The following is a 22,319-nucleotide window of genomic DNA, read 5'->3' on the forward strand; positions in this document are numbered from 1 at the left end:
TAAATTATATAATGTAAAATAATGTATATCAAAGTATGCATTGTAATTTTTGGAAGCAAAAGAATTGGAATTTCGGGATACTAAATCAGGAACTTGTTGACGTAATCCGATCGTATATGAAATAAGGAAAAAATAGTAAGAAATAAGGAAAAAATAGTGTTATTTCGTTACATGTAACAGAATGATTGCTTTCCAATAAAAACGCAACTGTCATAAATTCATTATAGAACGTGAAAATAAGTCATTCTTACATGTTACACCGTGTGTCTTTTCCATTGAAGCTAAACTCAACAGTTTTTATGATCATTATTGTCTTCGCTTTCCATGAATCTAATTGTAAGTGAAAGCATTAAGTTAAATTAAAATCATTTAACTGCAATTGTTGGGCGTGTTACCAAAATTACCTGTACGAATTTAATGAACATATTTGTATTATGCCGATCGTAGGCGTGATTAACAGACTAGGTTTACGGACTTATATTGCACTTATATTGCAGGGATTTAAAAATAGACTATTAGGATACATATTCGCGTAATTACAGCAATCAGAACAGATATAAACGTTTATTAAGTATTATTGATACTTATTCTTAAATGGTGTGTATTTTATATTTTCTTATCCGGTGCTACAATACCCTTTATGCATGTGTACGTGTGTGCAATTTTGCATTTTATTCATTAGTGCCACATCTATTAGTTATCTAGTAGTTAATTGTTTATTTACTTCTCTTTTATTAATGTTAATACATATGTTTATGTTAGAATCTGCTGCTATGTATATTTCAGGTCATTTCTTATGGTCATATTTTCATTTTGTGTAGCCATAATAGAACCTTGGGTTTCTAAGTAGGTGTAAACTGCAGTTTTACATTCAATTGTAATGTTCAAGTGCTTTCCTCAGAATGGAAATTAATGGAAATGGAAGGATTTTCTGTTCATTCTTTTCTTTCGCCTTTTTCACTGTAGTAACACTTGTCTGTCCGTTATTTGTTTTGCAGTCAGCATGAATTGAAAATTTCGAAATCCCTAGCACCTTTATTATAGAGAGTTGTTGAGCAAATACTTTTCCAGATTTTTACCTATTTAAGGTATTGATTCGTAATAGGTATTAACTCGGTATGTATTTCATTTTTGTTTATGCTAACTATTTTCATACAAGCATAAGTGTGACCTTTTCTATATTTTGTTAACGCGTATGCAATTCGATCCATCGGGTCCTCGTAAGTCTGTTTATGCCTCTTTTATTATTCCAAACGAGTAGGTCAGTAATAACCTGCGTAGGTGTGTGTAATTTTAATTACAATCACAGCATTCAAGCTGAATTATATTAAATTGTGCAATATTTCATATTAAAACTGTATTCTGTGCTTTTTAAGACATTCCCTGAATATTTGAAAAATAAACAATATTGGAGTATATATCGTAAATCGTTTTCGAATATGCTATATTTATGTCTATTGCATTTGATTGTATTCTGTTTTAATTGTGTTTACTCGTTCGTTTTCTTCCGATTAAATTGTTTTCTAGCTTCCCATCATTGAGGTAAGAAAGTGTGTTACGATTGGGTGTACTTATCATCTATTCATGAGACGCAGAGTTGAAAACTTTTTAAGTATCTCTGTTACATCTCTGGTCTATTCGAATTATAATAATGTTATCAACGGTTAATTATTCTCCGTAGTGGCCAGATCAATAACATCGATCAGATCGTAACATCGATGTGTTATTCACAAATTTTATTTCGATATTTTTGCGGGTTTTCCAATTCCAGCTGAATTTATAACACTTTCTTACTATTTCGAATGATCAGAATAGTCAAACTGCATGTGTAAATGCTTTCTGCGTGATTACTGCGTTCTTTTTCCGTGTAAATTCAATGTGATGCGTGATAATTGAGGTGCAACTTCTTTTATCAGTCAGAAGTAAAATGCACACCTGACAGGTGGCAAAATTACGTCACTGATTGTCACTATGTATTCCGTATGTATCTCACGTACTATTGCTAAAGAGGATGTGTTCGTTGCTTTAAGCTTATACTTCGTGCTATGCAACTAAATACATTGTTCATTCGTTAATACTAAACGTACCGATATTTTATATATGGAGTAACGGCACCCAATATGCAACACCTGATTTGAAAAGCTTGTAGAAATAAGAGATATACATTTTTTTCAATGAAACTTGCACTAAAACTCGAAGAAATTAATATTTGATATTAATAAATATTAAAGAAATAAATATTTATAGAATTCAAAAGGATAATTAAATGAATTTTCCACTTTTTTCAACTTATGTTAGATTTTTTTGTTATATATATATGTTATATATATATATATATAAAGAAATTTGACTATTTAGCTTATTTTTTAGAAAATTTAACGTACAACCAAACATAATAATGCATTGACATTAAATCAAATTTTTAATCAGCCATTCGAGCGATCACGGTACGTTTAGTGTTAATCAATGAAATTTAAATATTCACATTGTAAAGTAGAATTGTTTATCTTTTTACATTACAATAATTATTAAATTGGAATATATATTCCTGTTCTTACAATACCTTATATTTATTAATCTTTCAGCTGTGCAACTGATTCCTTTTTTACAGAAACTGATCGAAAAGTCGACCCAAATGGAAAAAATAAAAAGCATCGACCGTGAACCATCGGTGAACATTCCTTCCAAGGAGGAAAAGGGTGTAATTTACCCCCAGTTAATTGCGAGTTTTATAAGTATATATGTCTTTTTTATTGATATTATATTTTTTCCTTTTCTTCGCTTTTAACCGATATTGTGTTTGTACTCAACTTTCTTGTGTTTTTATTTTTAGTGTAATACAATATAATTTAATATATAAATTTAAGAAAGAATTACGATCGTTATATGAAACATAGAACACACTATGCTAAGTGAAAAAAAACTTTAGCGAACATAAGTCGAAATCTTAACACAATATACTTGCTCCTGATCTTTCTTGCTGTTTTATCCGATACAATGTGTTCTATGTGGCATATAAATATTGCAACGTTCTTTTCCTGAACACCTTGTGTATAATAAAGTTGTGCGTAGCAGTGGATATTTTCAAGGATATACTTAGCGATTCGCCTCACACAAGAAACGTGATTTCTCAAATGAAATTGCTAGGGCTACTTCAAGGCGCGAAACCAAACCTTTCAAACGAATTGCAGTAAGAATCATGTGAACTTATCGAATGTCGGAAATAGTGTAATTTACATGTTAATTTTCACTGATCATTTTTTCATTAAATTGATCCATTTGGATTTTAAATAATCCACCGCGAGCCTCAACACAGACATTGAGATCTATTAGTAAACAGATGGATGGAATTAAATACAAACTTTATAACTTGAACGTAAAGTCGAATAGGACGTATGTTTATATCAACTTTTTTATTAATAATCATTATGAATAATCTTTATTGCGTGTCGTGAACAATTTTAAGAATATTCTTATTCATATGTTTGCTTCCTCGAGTAATATATAAATATCAGCACCTTGTAGTATTGTATACATACGCCTACGTATGTAATACTCGCAAACTGCTTTATTTCCTTTTGCATTTCGATCGCAAAATCTTGGAGTAAAAATTGCAAAATGAGGACATCTGACCTTCCATTTTCATTTTTTGCCACATATATAATTGCTTTTCGGGTTGCATAAATATTCCAGACTACAGATACGTACAGAATGTTACGGATTAAGATGTCGCGGCCATCAGACAGTAATTATACATTTTCGATGTGATGAAAAAAGAATGTAAGGGAATATGTAGCCGTAAAATTCATTCTGAACTTGAGAAAAAGGATTGAAATTTTTGTTATCGATATCAAATTGCTGTTGTTGAAAATTATTTGGGAGCGTAAAGATTTGTCCATTGATATGAATGGACACCGATAAACGAATGGAGATCGATAAACAATGTGGTTCACATTTTCTCATTGACGAAGTCCTATGATGTCTAGTCTGGTAACCTTTACTCTCCTATGAAAACCATAACAGCGATTTGCAAGCAAACTATTCATTTCCGACCCATGGTCCCTTTCGGACTATTTACCTTCACGATGAATAGAATACGATGAGAATAACAACAAAATTTGACCTTGAATTTTAAGATCAAGGTCAATGTTATACCAATCTATTTGTAAAAGTCTTTGTCGATTATAAAAGTGTAAAATCACGCTATAAAGTTCTTTACATTTACTTTTTATACGCCTTGAAAAACCGAAAATAAGCATAGTAATATAAACGGTACCATAGACAAGATTTTTAGTAAGATAAAGGCACGAAATCAATATACATAAAATTACACAGCAATTTTTTCTTAACATTCACATCTCGCTCCACTTTTCTCTACGTATGCGGTGCGGAAGAATAAAGTAAAACGGGACGGATGGATAAAACGGAATATCAATGTTTTTCGTAGATAAGGAACAGCAGATATTGATAACAAAAACTATGAGATATACAATATAGCATCTCGTTAATAGGAATGTTTTAATCTTTATCTATTCCAAGTACCGACAAATTAAAACGTCACGAAATATAAGGCCATTTTCACACGACGCACAGTGACCGATTTGATCTATTAGCCGGTCAAAATTAAAAACTAATATATTTTTTCGACAAAATATATATGGTATTTAGAATTTATCAGCGTAGTATTAAAATATTTTTCAGAACAGTGAATGCGTGAATGCGTGAATGAGTGTTGGCGAAGGGCCATACAAGAGGGAAGCCTAACGATCGAGGAAACGTGGCCTGCACAACGCCGCAGACCCAAGGTTTCCAGTTAGGTCTTGAATGGGCCTGTTTGAGAGTTTGCTGAGAGTGCGAGTGAGAAGAATGATTCTAGGTGAGAGAATGATTTTTGAGTGCGAATGTCCGAAAGAGTGTCTGTGTCGTTTTAGTTGTACGTCGTTAGTATATATAGTTTCTTGTTTTCTTGTTAATAAACATAGTTATTTGTTGGTTTTTTATATTCTCGTCTATATTATTCCCGATTCACATATTTTTCACTATAAATATAATTATACACACACACGCGCACATATATATATATATGTATATGTTACTTTTTAACTGGATCTATTTTCAATGTAACAAAACAGAATGAATTTTTACTATACGATTCCATAAAACATCCGGTATTTGGTATATTTCATATCCCGGAATTGCCGGGTGTTTAGACGTTAAAATGCTGCTTACTTTAATGTTCCATCGCCACCCTTGTTATTTAACTAAGAAACTTATATGTAATACGTCTCTTTTCAGTTTCTCTAGCACTATTCACAGCTGGATTGTGCTATTCTTGGTCAGCGATCAGTTTTCTTCACTTTGAAAAGTATTTCCCAGGCATATCGATAACTGAAGAACAAAGGTCATGGGTTGTCAGTGCATTGCTAATAGGAAGTTGTTTTGGAGCAATTACACCTTCACTTCTGGCTGACTACATTGGCAGAAAATGGTTCCTTATTCTGACATGTATACCTCCCATTGTCAGTTGGGCACTCGTTTATATCGCCAAGAATTGGACGCTCCTCCTTGTAGCAAGACTCATATCCGGACTTCTGATTGGAGCTCTTTTTACTGTAGTTCCACAGTACATTAGCGAAATCGTGGAACCTAGAATCAGAGGAGCATCCAGCGTGATGATGGGTCTGCTACTCAATTTAGGATATATAACCATGTATGGAATTGGTCCACTGGTTAGCGGAAAGGTAATTTTTATATAAACAGTAAAAGCAGTAAAAGCAAGGAACCTTTGCCGAACAACAGCTAGCTGTATGATCATGGTTTACAATAAATGAAACCCAATTCTCTTTAACACTAATATCGCTACAAAATTTCAAACATTACAATTGGGTGAATCATAGAGAATTGGATCAGGAGGCGAATCAGATCAAAATTAGAATATTGGCCATATTTATTACGTTGTTATAGAAATAGAGGTTCCCTCCCTACACACAATCCAGTACATCTTTAAGTGTTTCAAACATCGTTGTTTGCCACTAGCCAGTGTTAGAATCGAAGATACAATTTTGGATCAGACGAAACATTTTTACGCAAAATTGAATTTTGAAATTCATATGAAATTCTATTAATTTAGAACACTAGTGATAAGTTATGTGGTAAAATACTGTTTTCTTCTAAGTTTTTAAAATTAATTTATAGCTATCCCATTTGGAAATATTCAACTTCCTTGTGTTTCTGAATCTTAATCGCTGAATTAATTCCTCCCTTTTACGAACCTTAGTCATTTCTCCTTATTTTTATTTAAATGAAACGTCATGACTTACGATATACTTTGGAAATATGCGAATGATATTGTTTATCGATCGAATCATCGATTTATTTCCGTGAACAAAGTGCATCGCATTTTGTCATTTTGCACCGTAGCAGAACGTAGTCGTTGCACTCATTACTCCAGAAGATACTGACTAATCGATACGAGGTCCTACTAGTCGACGATAATGGATACCACGGTCCCTTACTGTTTTATACAAACTTCAAAAACAATTTAGAAGCTAAACGAATTATGGTAAAAGCAGCGCATGTGGAGTACCTCACCGATTTTCTTAAAATTGACAAGTGTTGATAGAAATGCATATGTTGAACAACTTTCTCCTTTGATAAAAATGTCGCTCTCATTTCGTTTCCGAAATTATCGCGAAAAACTTTTGCTACCACTGTACTGAATTTCGTATACACGAGCACACCTGTGAGAGAGTAGTTATATGCAAAAAATGCAGAGGAAAAAGCGCATATAGCGAAAAGAGCATATTGAAAAAGCGTACATGGAAAGAATCGCACAATGTGAAGTACGCGCAATCCATAACCCCTACATACTATATGAATTGTATAATTGTAAATTATGTAAACTATATATAATTGGCTCTGCTTATACCAATCTTTATTATATCAATAAATCTCTTCTGGATGCACAGCAACAGTAGTCGTTAATACTTTCTTACACGTATGGATTATGCACTGCACGTATTTTACATTATGCGCTTTTTCCTGTTCGTCTTCAAACATGTGTGTATTTTTCGTATGCGCTTTTTTCCTCACCGCTTTTTTCTGGTTACCGGCGTGCTCACGTACTGTAGAATTCAATATAGCGGTAGCGAAACTTTTTCACGTTTATTTCGGAAAATAAGAAATGGCAATAGTTTTATCAAAGGAAAAAGTTGTTCAAAATATGCATTTTTAACAATATTTATTAATCTCATGAAAATAGGCGAGGTACGCCATTTGTGCTACTATTACCCTTGGAATGACTATAGGAATCAGAAAGAAATATATTGTAGCACAACTTAACTTTATAATAGAACATTCAATTATAGTGGCATGTAACTTAGGCGGTGAAAATAATTAGAATCTATAGGTTGCAGTTGTAAACAGCTGTTAGAGATTAGTTTAAAATAACTTCCTTTATATTTACATGCTGAAAAGCGAATGTTGCTGTATTAGTTTATAAATACAATGTAGTTCCTACGTTTATAGTAGCAACCAATGGTTCAAAAGTGCACGTTTATAGTAGCAACCAATGGTGCAAAAGAGAATCGTCCGCACGCTCCACTTCGACTCGTCACTCAGCCAATAACAAGGACGTGCCGAAACCGAGCCCCCGTAACTATATACATACATAGGTACCAGGCTGAACGCCGCAAGTGGACGTCTCCCCACGCCCCTGTGCACCTTTAAACCGATATAAGGTCGCTGCTATAAACGTGGGAGCTGTACTGTAGGTGGGTTAGGTTTCGCTCTATATACAGGGTATTTCTAAATTATTGCGCATAAATGATAGGGCGTATAAAACTCACTAAACTGAGTAAAAAAGAACCAGTAAACACGTATCCAAAGCTCTGTAATTGTCGAGATAAAAATAGGTTTTATTTAGAAGGGAATGTATAGGGACTGAATCAAACCTCGGAAAATAACAGTGATACGAACAAATCTGTCGAACAACAGCTACAAAGTATGGAATACTACCGTATCACGGTGGGAGGTACTTGACCCTCACCTGACCTTGAAGAGTCCCGGTAAGGTCACGTTAGAATTCTTAAATAGAAGCCTATCATTCAGTCGTTTCCAAATCATAGAAATGAAATTTTTTGCATAAGCCGTTATCAAGATATCAGCATCAAAAACTGCTGATTCGCGGGTAGTGGTGTGATAGCCGACGAACAGTACGATTGTCATGAGAGAGTAACGGAACGCAATATCCAGAGTTCTTGTTTGTCACAGGATGAGTTTCCGGTCTGAAAATGTGAACGACATTGTTTATCGATCGAGCCGTGAATTCACAGTTGAGAACGCAGTCATTGCACCGCTACCTTCCTTTACTGTCCCATGCATTTTTATGGGACTGTATTGGCGTTTCACTCGCTTCAGCGTATTTCAAGGTTGAATTACTAGGGAAATTTGTCGAAACTGAAGCGTCACGGTTGCTCAACCGATCATTCTCTTGTCCCACTGGCCACAGGTGGCGCGACGGACTGTCCGCCGAGTACTATCATTACCGACAAACCATCAACAAAAAATAATGTCCAAACTTTTGAACATCCATATTGATTAATCCATCATTATTTGTTTGAAATTTTACCCTCTTTGAATAACCATTATATAGTGTATTCTAAAATTCTTCATTATCTGTTTCAGATACTAGCACTTATCTGTTTGGTACCATCGGCTATCTTACTTCTCTTATTTCCATGGCTACCAGAGTCACCTTATTACTATTTGAAGAAAAATAAAGAGAAAGATGCCGAGATTTCTTTAATATGGCTAAGGCGTTCAAGAGACAATAAGGAGACGCTAGAGAAGATGAACGAGTTTACAGAAATGGAAAAAGGCGGAAGTATGAAAATACTGTTCACTGATAAGGTGCACAGGCAATCATTTCTGCTTGCACTGTTATTGTTGGCCGGTCAACAATGTTCTGGAACGATAGCTGTACAGTCGTATATCGGAATTATAGTTGATCAAATACATTTCCCGTTGGACACCAATATGATTTTAATTATATTAGGTGTAATAAACTTAGTTGCAGGCCTGGCAGCTACCTTCACTATTGACAGAATTGGTAGAAAACCACTTTTCTTAATATCAGCGTACATCGCTGCTTTATCCGTAGGCGTTCTGGGAACGTATTTCCTTCTCCAAGAAAAAAAATTCAACACTAAGAGCTACGCCATTGTACCGATAGTGGCAGTTGTAGTTTTTAACACTGCTACGAGTTTCGGTTTAGTCCCTATTCCGGCAGTAGTTAGCTCAGAAATTTTTCCTATGAACATTAAAATTTGGGCGGGTTCTGTCCTGAATACTTTCGGAGCTATACTTAGCGTGATTGTATCGAAGACTTTTGAACCTATAGTTACAGCTTGGGGATTAAAAACAATCTTCTATATTTTCGCTCTCATCGAAGTAATAATAGCCACTATTGCAGTCTTTAAAATGCCAGAAACATCACGTAAAACATTCGCGGAAATTCAACACATGTTGCAAGGATCTAATAAGACGGAAGAGAAACAAAATGAGCCAAAGGAGGTTGCTTGAACGATTCTTTATTCGAGATAATAGTTCATTGATCATTCAGCGATAAACTGACACCGTAAAGACAGTTGGACTACATTATGATTTCGAATGTGAATCAGAAAGATACGTTGTATGTGATATAATTGTAAGCAGCAACATTATGTAATGGAATAATAATAAACTATGACATATTATATAATTTAAATATATTTGATTTTCTTGATATGATGAGGTCTCTGTAAACGTTATTGAAGAGGTACACCATTTTGTCGGTTTAAAAAAATCAGATTTAAATATACGTATATGTTCGTACAGAATAATGTACGAAATTGATATACCGAGATTTAAACAATTGTTGAAGTTACAGCTGGAAATAGAGAGGTGTATTTACCTAATCTAATGTTTAAATCGAAACTTAAAAGTTAAATCAAAGGCTTCGAGTCAATTATTTTATCGTTCATAAAGAAAATATACTGCGTTCGAAATTTTCGTGTAGCGAATTGAGATAAACTTCAGGCCATGGAGAAATTTGGAAACTCTTTTATTATGGACTTTTAAAGATTGTGAATCTTAAGACGATAGATTTAAGCAAGCATTGGCAATGACAATCCAGATAATTACTTCTGCGTAAAAAAATTACGAACGGAGTTGGCGGTACTACGAATTTTGATCTTTGGCCGTCTCGCTTGCGTCCTGTGTTATTGCTGTGCAGTCAAGAACAACCATGTATGGAATTCCTTTGCCTCCTTGACTTATTAGCTCGTGGGACGTTTTTTTCTCAGTTGAACAATACCCTGTAATTTTAAGTTTCCCTCTTAACCCAGTTTTAAGGTGTATAACACAACTAAGAAAAAGTTAGGTAGCTTTCGTAAACAAAGAAACCCAGGGCCACGATGCTCGCCAGGTTTACGATTTTCGATATAACATCAAGGATAATTTGGCGATGGCGGCAGACATTTTCATATGTAAATACTTGGTAGTATTTGCAGAAAGTATATTCACTGTATTTAACTAATTTAGATGCTGCGTTTTAAAACAATCATACAATGTAAAAGAGCTTATTATAGAATTCATTAAATCTGCCATTTCAAAAATCCAACTAATATCGCGTACAATTCCTTCTCTTTTTCATCCGAACTTATCTCAATTTTGAATAGATCATGTGCTGTTTGTGATCCAGAAGCCATATTTTCTTCCTTTTTTCATTCAATGTGTTTAACAAACGGAGATTCAATATTTCCTCCTAACATTATAAGATTGAAATTGCGTTATCTGAAGCAATTTATTACGTATAATGGTTGAATTTATCACAGCGGTAAGGAATAAATCTATAGGTACCTATTTCTTCAAGATAGATTAATGGGATACTTCCCTGTGAATAAATTTTTCTAAAATAACGGTTCGATTTATCACTTTCAATTTTCTTCTTACCTTATTTAGTTACTATTTAGTAATACATATTAATTTTTTGTACAGTGTTAATTCTTTTTTTCTTACTGGTGCAGATAATTGGAGTATTCAAAGTAAGAAACAAAAAATCAAAAATATTCTTAATCGGTACGCTTATCGTTATTGTCCAAACTAAAATAAATAATTTATATTAATAATTATCAAAATGGCCAATGTTTAAAGTACAAATTTCCAGAATTTCTTTTTTCTTCAATAATTTTTTCATAAAAAAGCTATAATGAACTAAATATACAAATGTTATACTAGTTACAATAACACTATACAAAAAATTATTATATATTACCAAAAGATAATTAAATAAGATACAAAAGATTAAAAGCGTTATTCAAATCGTTATTAAAAGAGAAATCATGAAAATTGATAATTTTTGCGACGTTTACAGGGAAGTAAGCCACCTTATTATTTTTCGTATAACTGTATGAATATGTGTATTATAACTTAAAGAGTGATCTGAGGTATCTACACCCCTTTTTGTTTGCTTTTTGTAAGTATCATTTCTGGTTTTAAGTAAGTGTTCATACGTTCACATTTTTAGATATAATATATCGATATATTAGATTTGTCATACTATTTTAAAATAGTAGATAATGTTATCTCCTTACGGAGGAATGAGTTCATCGATTTACAGTTTTTTATTTCTTATTATTATCGATACATACCTTATATTTTTACGTAATGTGCTAGATAAATCGCACTTTTCTAGCTGTTACACATTTTACAAATGGAATACAACTATAATAATTGTTCGTTGTAATACATTTTTTTTCAGTCCATACTGAATCAAATAACTGCCTTCCTGTAATACTCGATGTATGCAAATCAAAAATCATTTTTTCTTACCCATTACACATTTTACATGAACAAATATTGTATAGATATTTCTTCATTGTACATAGTCTATTAATTTCGACGTTATATTTATGAATTCTATGTTTATTGAATTGATGAAAAAACAGTCTACTACGAAAGGGGTACACGGATATGTCAACAACAATTACAACTTCTGGATTATACATATTTCTCAATAATAATTAGCAATAGTTAACTCAGCTAGTGAACTGTGTCGAAATAAGTAGTAATATATTGACTATTTCTTCCAATATAATTCTAAAGTAGGAAAATTAATTATCTTCAGTCAATAAGAATTCACTTATTGTTATCTTCGCATTTTAACTAGGACAGAAACTTAGAATCAGTCGGTGGTTGTAAACAATAGCAGGAATTCGCGATATGATTGTAACAGTAGAATGTCAGAGAACGGACATTTTTTTTTAATTACTATCGGCATCGAAGAAATTTTCGCGACATTAGGACACACAATGGACTTTTTCTAACAAAAAAACTGGACAAAACTATATACTTTAACATTATTTGTAGACTCAAAGTCATAATGCAGCGGGTGATGAAATTCGTGTTAAAGTCAACTATAACATCGCAAAATCAAACATTCATTTCAGCATTTAAAGACTTAAAGTGATCTTAATAGTCACGAAAGAATGATTACTATCACACTATAATCCTCTTTAAACCGAATAACTTTTATAAGTACAGATTTTTCACGGTGAATTGAACTTTTCGAGTGTAAGCCGTGCCCTGTAGGAAATTATCTCAATGTTTCGCCATCATTGCAATTATATAAGTAGCTTCATCAGAGGTCACAAGTGCATTCATACTGGTCTGCGTCTAAGACTTTCTTGATATAGTATCCCCATTCATATATGTGGTCCAGTAATCGCCAACAGTTTTTAATTTGTTAAGCTGGTGAACGTCTTTTATGAGGAAAACTTTTATTCATCATAACATTCTAAGTTTGTTCATGTTTTCAAACATACAGAAAATATTTGGGCACTAATCTTTACTAGACCACTTTTAACTGAACAGTATTTTCTTTTAAATATCATCGAATTCTTCTAGAAAGTAACAGTATATAAATTTTTTACTTCTATAAAATTTGGCGGTCAAATGTCAATTCGGATGAATTCTACGCCAATCATTTTGACACTGAAAAAACAAATCTTTACCAAGTATATCGTTTGAAAGAAGGCCGGAACTCATCAAGTCGTATATAATCGTAATATAATCAATATAATCATAAAAAACTATCTCGACTTCAACTATCTCAGATGTCGAAACTTTTACAGCTTAGATAAAATTGTTGAAATTGATTTTGATCCAATTTTTATGTTCGTTGTTACGTTGTTGTTGTATATTCGTTTATACAAGAATGTACAATGTTTATGTGGAGTGATAAGTTTATGTGGAAATGTGGAAGGGAAAGGATGAAGCTGACCATTTGTTAGAGGTGAACACTGATCGTTGTGACTCAGGATACAAAGGTAGCTGAGCAGAAGATGCTCGAAAACAGTGATTCATTAAGTGTAATGCGGCACGTTGGAGATAACGTAGATTGGTCAATCAACAAAAGGACGTTTGTGACGACTTCTAGGAACTTCAAAACATGCAGAATTTTTCTATTAGTGAAGTCAAAATGACTTTTTGTTATTGGTTGCACCTCCGAATGTCGGTTTTCATCGAAAATAGGTGTTCAAAGATGAACGAACCTCACGCAACGACTAAACTTAAGTTACTCGTTAAATTACTTTACGAGAAGTTATAATCTATTCATCTGGAAATCATGGATTGAAATTCTCGATTGAGAACTAGATTGACTATCGCTTCCTGTATTGTATTATTCTTCTTTCTGTGAATTTTCTGACATTGCCAAGCAATGATGGGAAAAGGTTTGAAAGCCATGTCGCGACTGTACTGTGAATTACCTTCACATCTTTCAATTTTAATTGTTGTATCATCAATTTTTGGTGTTGTCATCTATTGAAGTAAAGACTGAAATGTATTACAGTGAACATTGGACAATTGCAACATTGGCGGCCTCTTCATAACTGCAACGTCATCAGCCCCACTAGATATCCCTACCAGGTTTCTCTCGGCACACCATGGCGTCCGATGATCTTCCACAGCTGAATGGTGATTGTCTGATGCACAGAGGATATTTGCCGGACATGGCCGGCTAAAAGTTCATTTTAAAAATTTTATCTAAACTGTAAAATTTTTTCTGTTTGAGATAACTCAGCATTGTGAAGAATAATGTCCTGATCATTTTTTATCTTTGGAGTATTCGAAAAGTGTTGAGCTATCCTAAAAGTTAGGCATTTTTCGAGTACGTGTTTTACTCTTGAAATCTCTCGTAACACTTTCTATATGTTTTGGAAATGTTGTACGAATTTTTCTTCGTTATTAAATTTTTCAGGTAAACACATGTAGGGTGTCAATGGCCGACTGAAAACATTAATACGGAGCAACGAACTCTGAAGACAGCGACCGTGAACCAAAAAAAAACGCGACTCCATGAATATTGTGAAATATTGTGAATAGGCAAAAAATAGTATAAAAAGAGACGCCGTAGGGTCGTGAGCGAAGAGTTTCGAAAATGAGTGAGCATTGTAAAAATAGCGTTTGAGTTTTATTAGTATCAATAAATAGTAGATACCACTTCCAATCACTTGAAATCCCTTCATATATACTGAAAATTGTTATATTTTGTAGGGAATGAACCTTCAAATATACTCTTATAAGCCAAATTACTAACAGGCATTAACAGAATTGTACGTATCTACTCGAAATTATAATACATCGACACAATTTGTAAAATTGTCCTATAAAATTAAGGTATTAAAAAACATATTTAACATAAAGTAAGAAAATTTTGTTGTATTGCATCTTCATGTACACACCTTAGGGAAAAATATCCAACGTAAAATATAGAGATATCTTACCAATAAACTTTGGAGCATGAGGTTCTTTCCAATCCACAAATTAAGGTTACATTACCTTATAAAACAGATCCACAAAACGGTCAACTTTAGGTAGCTACCAAGGCTATAAGTCTTCGTAAAATTAATGTATTAACTTTGTAAAATATAATGTAACATTAAGTAAAAACTGAATGATTCTATAATAGTCATAAAAATGACTTTAGTCCAGTTAGATTGACAATCCGTCAGACTGTGCGCTGGTATGTTTGGGAAATAGGATGACCTGTGTTTAGAAGATTTTGAATGGCTGGAAGAGTGCGAAGGAAAAGTGTTTGGGACTGAACGACTGAGCCGTGAGAATGCAGCGATTAGTAGGTGCAAGTGAAAATGAATACGTGTGAAAAGAAAGAAGGAGCGATTGGAGATAGAAGATACAATTGTATGGATGATCTTAAGCGATAACACTGTGGAACAAATTTTAACCTATTTTACTTTTTACAATAACCACTAGGTGATTCTTAGAGTAGGGTTCCTTACCCTAAATACGAATCCGAAAACCAAACTGCTGGGTCACGTCGAGTTTTCGAGAAAATTGGGTTTCTGTAAAAACGGTCGAATTTTTCAGAAAACCAAGTGTTACGTGAAAACTAAAAACGATCGGCAGTTAAAATTTGTCGCAGAAAATAAAAGAGACTTGCCCGAACACGTAGCTATACAAATTTTGAATATTGCATATCATTAAATGCTTGTAAATGATGATCAAAGTTTAACAAGGGTAGATGCGTGTAATTTGTACGCACTTCTGTTACATTTCTATGAAAAGTGGGTTGGCTAGCACGAATTTGCTATGCGCCATTGGATTCTGCAGACATTTCTGAAGAGGAATCTCCCGCAGGAAGCGTGAGATCGGTTTTTCTTTGGGACAGGGTAAGAAAATGTCCGCGAAGAGCGCGTGCACGAATAATGCAATCAGAATGGAGAAAGAGATTTGGAAATTCATAAATAAAAAGAGGGGAAGAAGATGTAAGAAAAAAGCTAAAGCTAACAAAATTAGGAAAGACTAAGAAAGTTTTAGGTTTATTAATCGGATGAAATGGCAAGGTATGAAGCATGGAAAAATGCATGAAGGCTTTAACATTTTACAAACCAAGTCCGTTTCTTGATTTGAAGTTGGAATTATTAATAAATGTAAATATATGTGACAATCTCATAATTTGATTCGTATACGAGGCAAGATGAGACACATAAATAACTATGTTTATTGTTTCTATGTTTCTTAAACGAATTTTAATTAGACCTAATCACAAACCTTCTATTTCATAAGATACTAATTTAATTTTAACTTCAAGTGAAAATACAGTAAAGTCTGAAACAGTTTTTAACGTTAACACTGTCATTCCTATACATATATTATATATTGCAATATCGGATATTTTATTAATGTACTTGTCTCCGACAGACAGCACGATGTAAGAAATTATAAAACTTTAAAAAAGTAAAAAAACATCTTATCATGCCTCAAAACGCGTCAAAATATTTCAAGTTTAAAGTTTACGGGATAATTTATGAATTTTAGGCGAGATTTTGTTAAAAAACAACTAAAATTTAAAAAGCTATAATCTTTCGTTACTTGTATACTGGTCGCTATCAGAACTAACATGTTTGTTAATAGATTTTGCTTTTGATCGTCTTCTGTGATCAACTCTTCTAATTTCCACCGACTTACGACGAGATTGCAACTTCATTTTGCGTTGCTCAGACAAGGAAATTTCATTCTCTGTTGGTAAACCTAGATCTAGTGATGCCCAAACAGCTCTTCTGTATTCCCAATAACGTTTTTTATACAGCCAATATTGTAATGGATAACTATATATTGTTTCGGAACGTCTCTTACAGCACCAAGCGTAGCACTAGTAAAAATATATGTACATTTATTTTGCATAAAAACGTAAAGCATCAACAACTTTATACTGTTCAAAGACACAGAAGGTAATGAAGAAAGTAAATCAATTGAATACTTGAATCCACTTAATCAGTGGATAATGAAATATTCCAATTTCAAGTACCCGCGCTTAAAAATAAATTGTGATTTTTCAAAAGAATCATTAAAATCATCCAATGTAGGTTGAAGGTGTTATAAATATCTTTTAGCGAAATACTATTATTAAGTTTCATCGAAATGCAAAATGCATCGCCCGCGTTATACAAACGACGCGCGCGCAATCTATTTACAGATTAAGCGTTAAGAATGTAGTGCTATAATGTCAAACTGAAAATGATCAATAATAACACAGATATATCCATAGTTATTTGAGACTTTCAGGAGTCAGTCGTGTTCAATATAAAAGTTTTCCCAACGTTTCGTTATAATTGCAATTGGCTTCATCGGACATCAAAAATACACTGATAGTGGTGTGCATATGGGGATGCATTTTATATGAAGTATCCGTGCTCATGTTCCGGGTTAGCTGGATGATTGAAAAAATCATTTGGTAGAACGTTGTTCCAGATAGGATTTAAAGACTCCCTCAGTATGCTTGCGAGGAAAATATTCCTTGCATCAGATCACAATCTTGGGCTCATCGGACAAAATCTTACGTCCCATAATAACATGATAATCCATACACGATGACAGATCGATGACAGATATACACTACCGCTCAAAAGTATCCGGACACTTGCTTTTGTTCTATAAAACATAGTTTAACTTTGTACGAAAGGTATTTAGAATGGTTATATCAATTGTAATTATTATTGTAACCTTTTTGAGGTATCATAGCATAGTAGAATTAATTTTTATGTACAAATTATATAATGAGTATGCAGAAATAAAATTCCTGCACAGAAATACAAAATCTAATGGAACGATCTCGACGCTTAAAAGGTACTCAAGTTCCACTTTCTTTGATCTCTATGGCGCAGAACGAGTTCATAGAGTTCTTCAATACGTATTAAGTGTCTGTAAACTGTTGATGATATGTTTATGTTCTCTCGATAGAGGTAAGAATGGAGGTAACGCTATGCACTCGCCAGCTTCGCTTTAGTTCGTCTGTAGCTTCTTTTCCATGAAGATATGAATTCGAAACGAGAATTATCGATACAGAAACGTGCCAGTATCCTTACACTTGCAGAAGAAGGATATACAGTTAGAGAAATTGCACTGCGTCAGAAAATTGCGAAGTCAACAGTACATGACACTATTAAAAAGTATGCAACAAGTAAAGATTGCTCGTCAAAAAAAAGAACAGGACGACCAGCAAAAACTACAAAATCCGAAGACCGATTTATCGAAACCATAAGTAAACGTAACAGACGTCTTACTGCATCAGAAATCACTGCGGAAGTTAATAGGACAAGGCAAGATCCCATCAGCGTGGCGACGGTCAAACGGCGGCTAGTGAATGTTGGTCTCCGTGGATGTGTGGCTGTTAAAAAACCACTTTTAAGACCAATAATTAAGAGAAAACGATACAATTGGGCAAAAGAACACAAAGATTGGACAATCTCAAATTGGGAAAACGTGTTATGGACGGATGAGTCCAAGTTCGAAGTTTTTGGCAGCAAAAGACGTCAGTTCGTTCGCAGAAAACCCAACGAAAAACTCTTAGACGATTGTGTAGTGCCAACGGTGAAGCATGGGGGTAGTTCGATTATTGTGTGGGGTTGTTTTGGCAAAAATATGGCGGGTGATATAGTCAAAATAGACGGCATATTACGCAAGGAACAATATTTAAACATTTTAATTGAACACGCTGTGCCCTCCGGTAGTAGGTTAATAGGATCAAATTTTATATTTATGCAGGACAATGATCCTAAACACACAGCTAAATTGTGTAAAAACTATTTAGAGACATTAGAGAAAGAAAAACTACTAAAAATTATGCAATGGCCACCACAATCCCCGGACCTCAACCCCATTGAAAAATTATGGGATGAATTGGACAGAAAAGTGCGTGAAAAGTGCCCAACATCGCAAAAGGACTTATGGAAGTGTTTGCAAGAAACGTGGAAAGAGATTTCCACAGAAACAATGAAGAAACTGGTAGAAAGATTGCCAAGATTAGTGCAAGCGGTAATATCTAACCGCGGTGGATAAGTTGATGAATCTCGTATTTAATTTTAGTGTAGTATTGGTAAGTTCCACAGACGTAATTTTTAATTTAAAACGTTAGATATTTAATAAGAAATTAGAAATTTTATAAAAAAACGGTTTTAGTCACTATTTTAGGCACTAACATAAAATTTATGCAACGTTAATACATATTTCGCAAGTGTCCGGATACTTTTGAGCGGCAGTGTATATATATATATATATATATATATATATATTTTACTTTAGCTTGGATTGGGTATCTCTGTATTTCGAGATGTGTGCTCACATTCCTCTCAGTTTCTCATGTAGACTTTTCTATATGAGCATTGTATTGTATATACCAGTGTTAAAAGGTTACGCTTAGAGATCGCTGGGGGACATCAGAATGTATTGTACTAGTCTTAATGACTATTTTGATACGATCCTGTTTTAATATCTTGGAAATTAGATCTGTAGTGTTTCCAATTCAAAACTCGTTAGTTATCGTTGGTCATTTCATTTGCAGTTATGACTGAAGATAACACTTTCGGTTTTTGTAACCTCTTAACTTTCTCATTCCTAAATTGTTAGAGAATTATAAAATTATGTTTTCTCTTTTGTCTCTATAACACACAATAAGAATGATTTTTAAAAAAATATTTTAAGCAAAGGTTATTTGATATTAATTATATGTATAAAATGTAATAATCAGCTTTTTGATATTTTACTTTTTTATTAAGAAGTGAAGGTGACCTTGAGTTTTAACTTTATACTTTGTAATATATGTAATATATGATCAAAAACTGATATTTACCGAAATATTCTTGTAAACATTTCTTACGATATAAGCATAATAAACTCGCGCATCAAGTAAACAAATGCTGCATGTGTTTTTCATGTACATAAATTCTATCACACTTTATTGGAGAATATTTTAATACTAACCATACTGTTTAAAATTTTATTTGACATGTTGTATTTTCTTTTATTCGTTTAACCTTATATTAAGAATAGACGGAATAGATAATAGAATAAAACTTTATGGTAGGAATAGATATATACAAAGTGTTAATATTTAATATTTAATGTTATATTTCAATTACCGCTTAATATCAAATAACTTTTTTCTGAAACAATTTTATAAGGTTGTATACAACATATTAGAGGCTAACTAATTTATTATTATTCATTAGAACATCTAATTTAGGCTTTTCAAAACACTGCTTTATTATTTTTGTATAAATTGTTATCAAGATATGAGTATCTAAGTTGACGTGACGTCAGCATTAACGTTAGATCTCGAGAACGGTTTATACAAAAGTAACAAATTTACAATGTTTTGAAAACGCCTAACCGTCAGCTACAGAAGCGTACAGCAGAAAGTCCAAGATTCCGTTTAAAAATTTTAACGATATTTAAAATCTAATGAATTTTAACAAACAAATAACAATATAATAGGTATATGGCATTTAATACCTTATAATTTCTGTTTTAAATATTTCTTCGTAACACTCATTTTTCGAGAAAATCAGGTGTTCTCTATTAGCAGAAATACCTACAGTGGTACCGAAAGAGTTCATCGCGTATACGGTCTTATTCATGGAGAATCCGTTAAATAAATCGTTAAATCCTACTGTAAATACATTTTATATGGTTAAATTCAGCTTTATGTTTGTCTTGCTCACAGATATTAGGGGCCAAGTAGACAAGGGTTGTAATGACCGTGTCCTTTTGTACAGAATGTGCATGAAAATATCAGTCTGTCTGAGTGGATTTTTTGTAAACTTGGTATCACAGTATTTCATCTAGTTTTTCAAATACTAATACGTCTAGGAAAAGTAACCCTTCATTAACTTTGGTTTTTATAGTACCTAAATTGAATGTTTGGATGCAGGCAGTTTAGGAAATCGAAGAAACTGGGTAAGTTTTGAATTCCGTGGGTCCTTATCATGAAGGTATTATCTACGTATCCATATCAGAACCATTTGGCAGATTTTACAGAATCCTCCTGGAAAATTCGCTCTTTGAGGTGTTGCATAGCTTATTATTATTTCCGGGGTTCTTTTGTAGTAGTCTTTCTGGAATATACGAAATAGCTATGTTGATGTGAGGTAGTGTTGAATAAGAGGAATAGGATTATCCGGCATTTTATTTTTGAAGATGTGGATACTGTCTTGGATCGTTGGTGAATAATAATTAAAAGTCAAAGCTGATCAGGATGTCATCAGGTTTGGTCCAGATTAAATGAAATCTTTTTTTTTATTGTCCTGGTGATCACAGTATTGATGAGTACGGGTATTTTATATATTTTTCTAGGTACACGACAGTGATAGTAGCGTCTTTGTCTAGCAATAAAGTTAACTATACTAACGGTGAAATGTTGAAAAAACTTTCCTACGGAACTGAGATTATATCAATTGGAAAGAGAATATTTTTGTGTACTTCCGCTAGCTGTTTGTCGCAAACATACGGTATCTACATGTACCGTGCGTTGATGGGAAATGGACACCCAGGACGACATAGGGGCACAAGAGATTTTTTGCTGTGTGTACTGTTTACGGTATTAATTGATTACTGTGTAACTGCATTGACGAATAGCACATCAGTTTTGAAAATACGTAAGGAAATACGCATGCCATTTTCCATTTTGACCAATTAGACTCGCATTCCTTGCGGGTGTTTTTTTTTTTCTGTCAACGCGTAGGATAGAGTGAGGCTAAAAGTTCCACGGATAAAAAGTTCCGAATTGAAAATCATTATTTATTTATCACTGGATTGAGCACTGCATCACACAATTCAGCCAACAAAAGGTATTAGAAAAAATTGGAAGCGTTGTTATTCGATTCGAAGTATTTTTACGATTTAAACAACAATTTTGTGCTTATTTGTGTACAAAAGTAAAAGAAACAATACGTCGCATATTTTTTTCTTATTCTTAGCAAATTATTATGTTTGGTCTTTACTGTTACAGCATGATTCTACACCTTCGGTTTTATGGAGACTGAGATAAAGAAGCTGTCACAACATTCCCTTTGACCTTGCAAAAAAGGTTTAATATTTTTTATTACGTCATCCTATTCTAGTCATCGCAGAAGCAAATAGTCTCAAAGAAGCCATGAGTTACAAATGAATGGTTTTCTTGTAAATCGCTATTGAATTTCGCGGAAAGGAAGTAAAGGAACGCGATATCAATTGTGCTTTTCTGGTACACGAATATCGATTAGTCAAGGTGGCTACTTATGTAGCATGTAGATAGAATGATCGTTCTTAACTGGGCAACCGCATGGCAGCAGCCCGATCGATAAACAATATAGATCACATTTTTTCAAAGGAAGGAACAGGGCCAGAACAGGACAATCGATATCGCGTTCCATTACTTCCTTTACGCGAAATTCAATAACGATTTACAAGAAAACTATTCATTTTTAACCTGTGGTTCCTAT

At 33.4% G+C, this 22,319-nt stretch overlaps 1 protein-coding gene and 1 long non-coding RNA gene across 8 annotated transcripts in view; both read left to right on the forward strand.

Annotated features, from left to right (window-relative positions):
• The window catches only part of LOC116433710 (facilitated trehalose transporter Tret1), a 38,968-nt gene extending 29,202 nt beyond the window's left edge, over window positions 1-9,766 (forward strand). For 6 of the 7 annotated variants that reach the window (XM_031992641.2, XM_031992153.2, XM_031992221.2 and 3 more), the window contains 3 exons: window positions 2,612-2,735; window positions 5,296-5,741; window positions 8,686-9,766. In XM_031992641.2, coding sequence (XP_031848501.1) covers window positions 2,636-2,735; window positions 5,296-5,741; window positions 8,686-9,582 — 1,443 coding nt within the window. In that variant the 5' untranslated portion in view covers window positions 2,612-2,635 and the 3' untranslated portion in view covers window positions 9,583-9,766. Of the gene's footprint in view, window positions 1-2,585; window positions 2,736-5,295; window positions 5,742-8,685 lie in introns of all 7 variants that reach the window. The other variant, XM_031992566.2, reaches the window with a different exon arrangement.
• A 2,964-nt stretch (window positions 9,767-12,730) lies between these two features.
• On the forward strand, window positions 12,731-14,543 carry LOC116433119 (uncharacterized). Its single transcript, XR_004236243.2, has 4 exons — window positions 12,731-13,367; window positions 13,892-14,016; window positions 14,123-14,209; window positions 14,300-14,543. It is a non-coding gene; the product is annotated as an uncharacterized LOC116433119 (long non-coding RNA).
• Window positions 14,544-22,319: the final 7,776 nt, after the last annotated feature.

Source organism: Nomia melanderi, chromosome 1, assembly GCF_051020985.1.
Source record: "Nomia melanderi isolate GNS246 chromosome 1, iyNomMela1, whole genome shotgun sequence".
NCBI classification, from domain to species: domain Eukaryota; kingdom Metazoa; phylum Arthropoda; class Insecta; order Hymenoptera; family Halictidae; genus Nomia; species Nomia melanderi.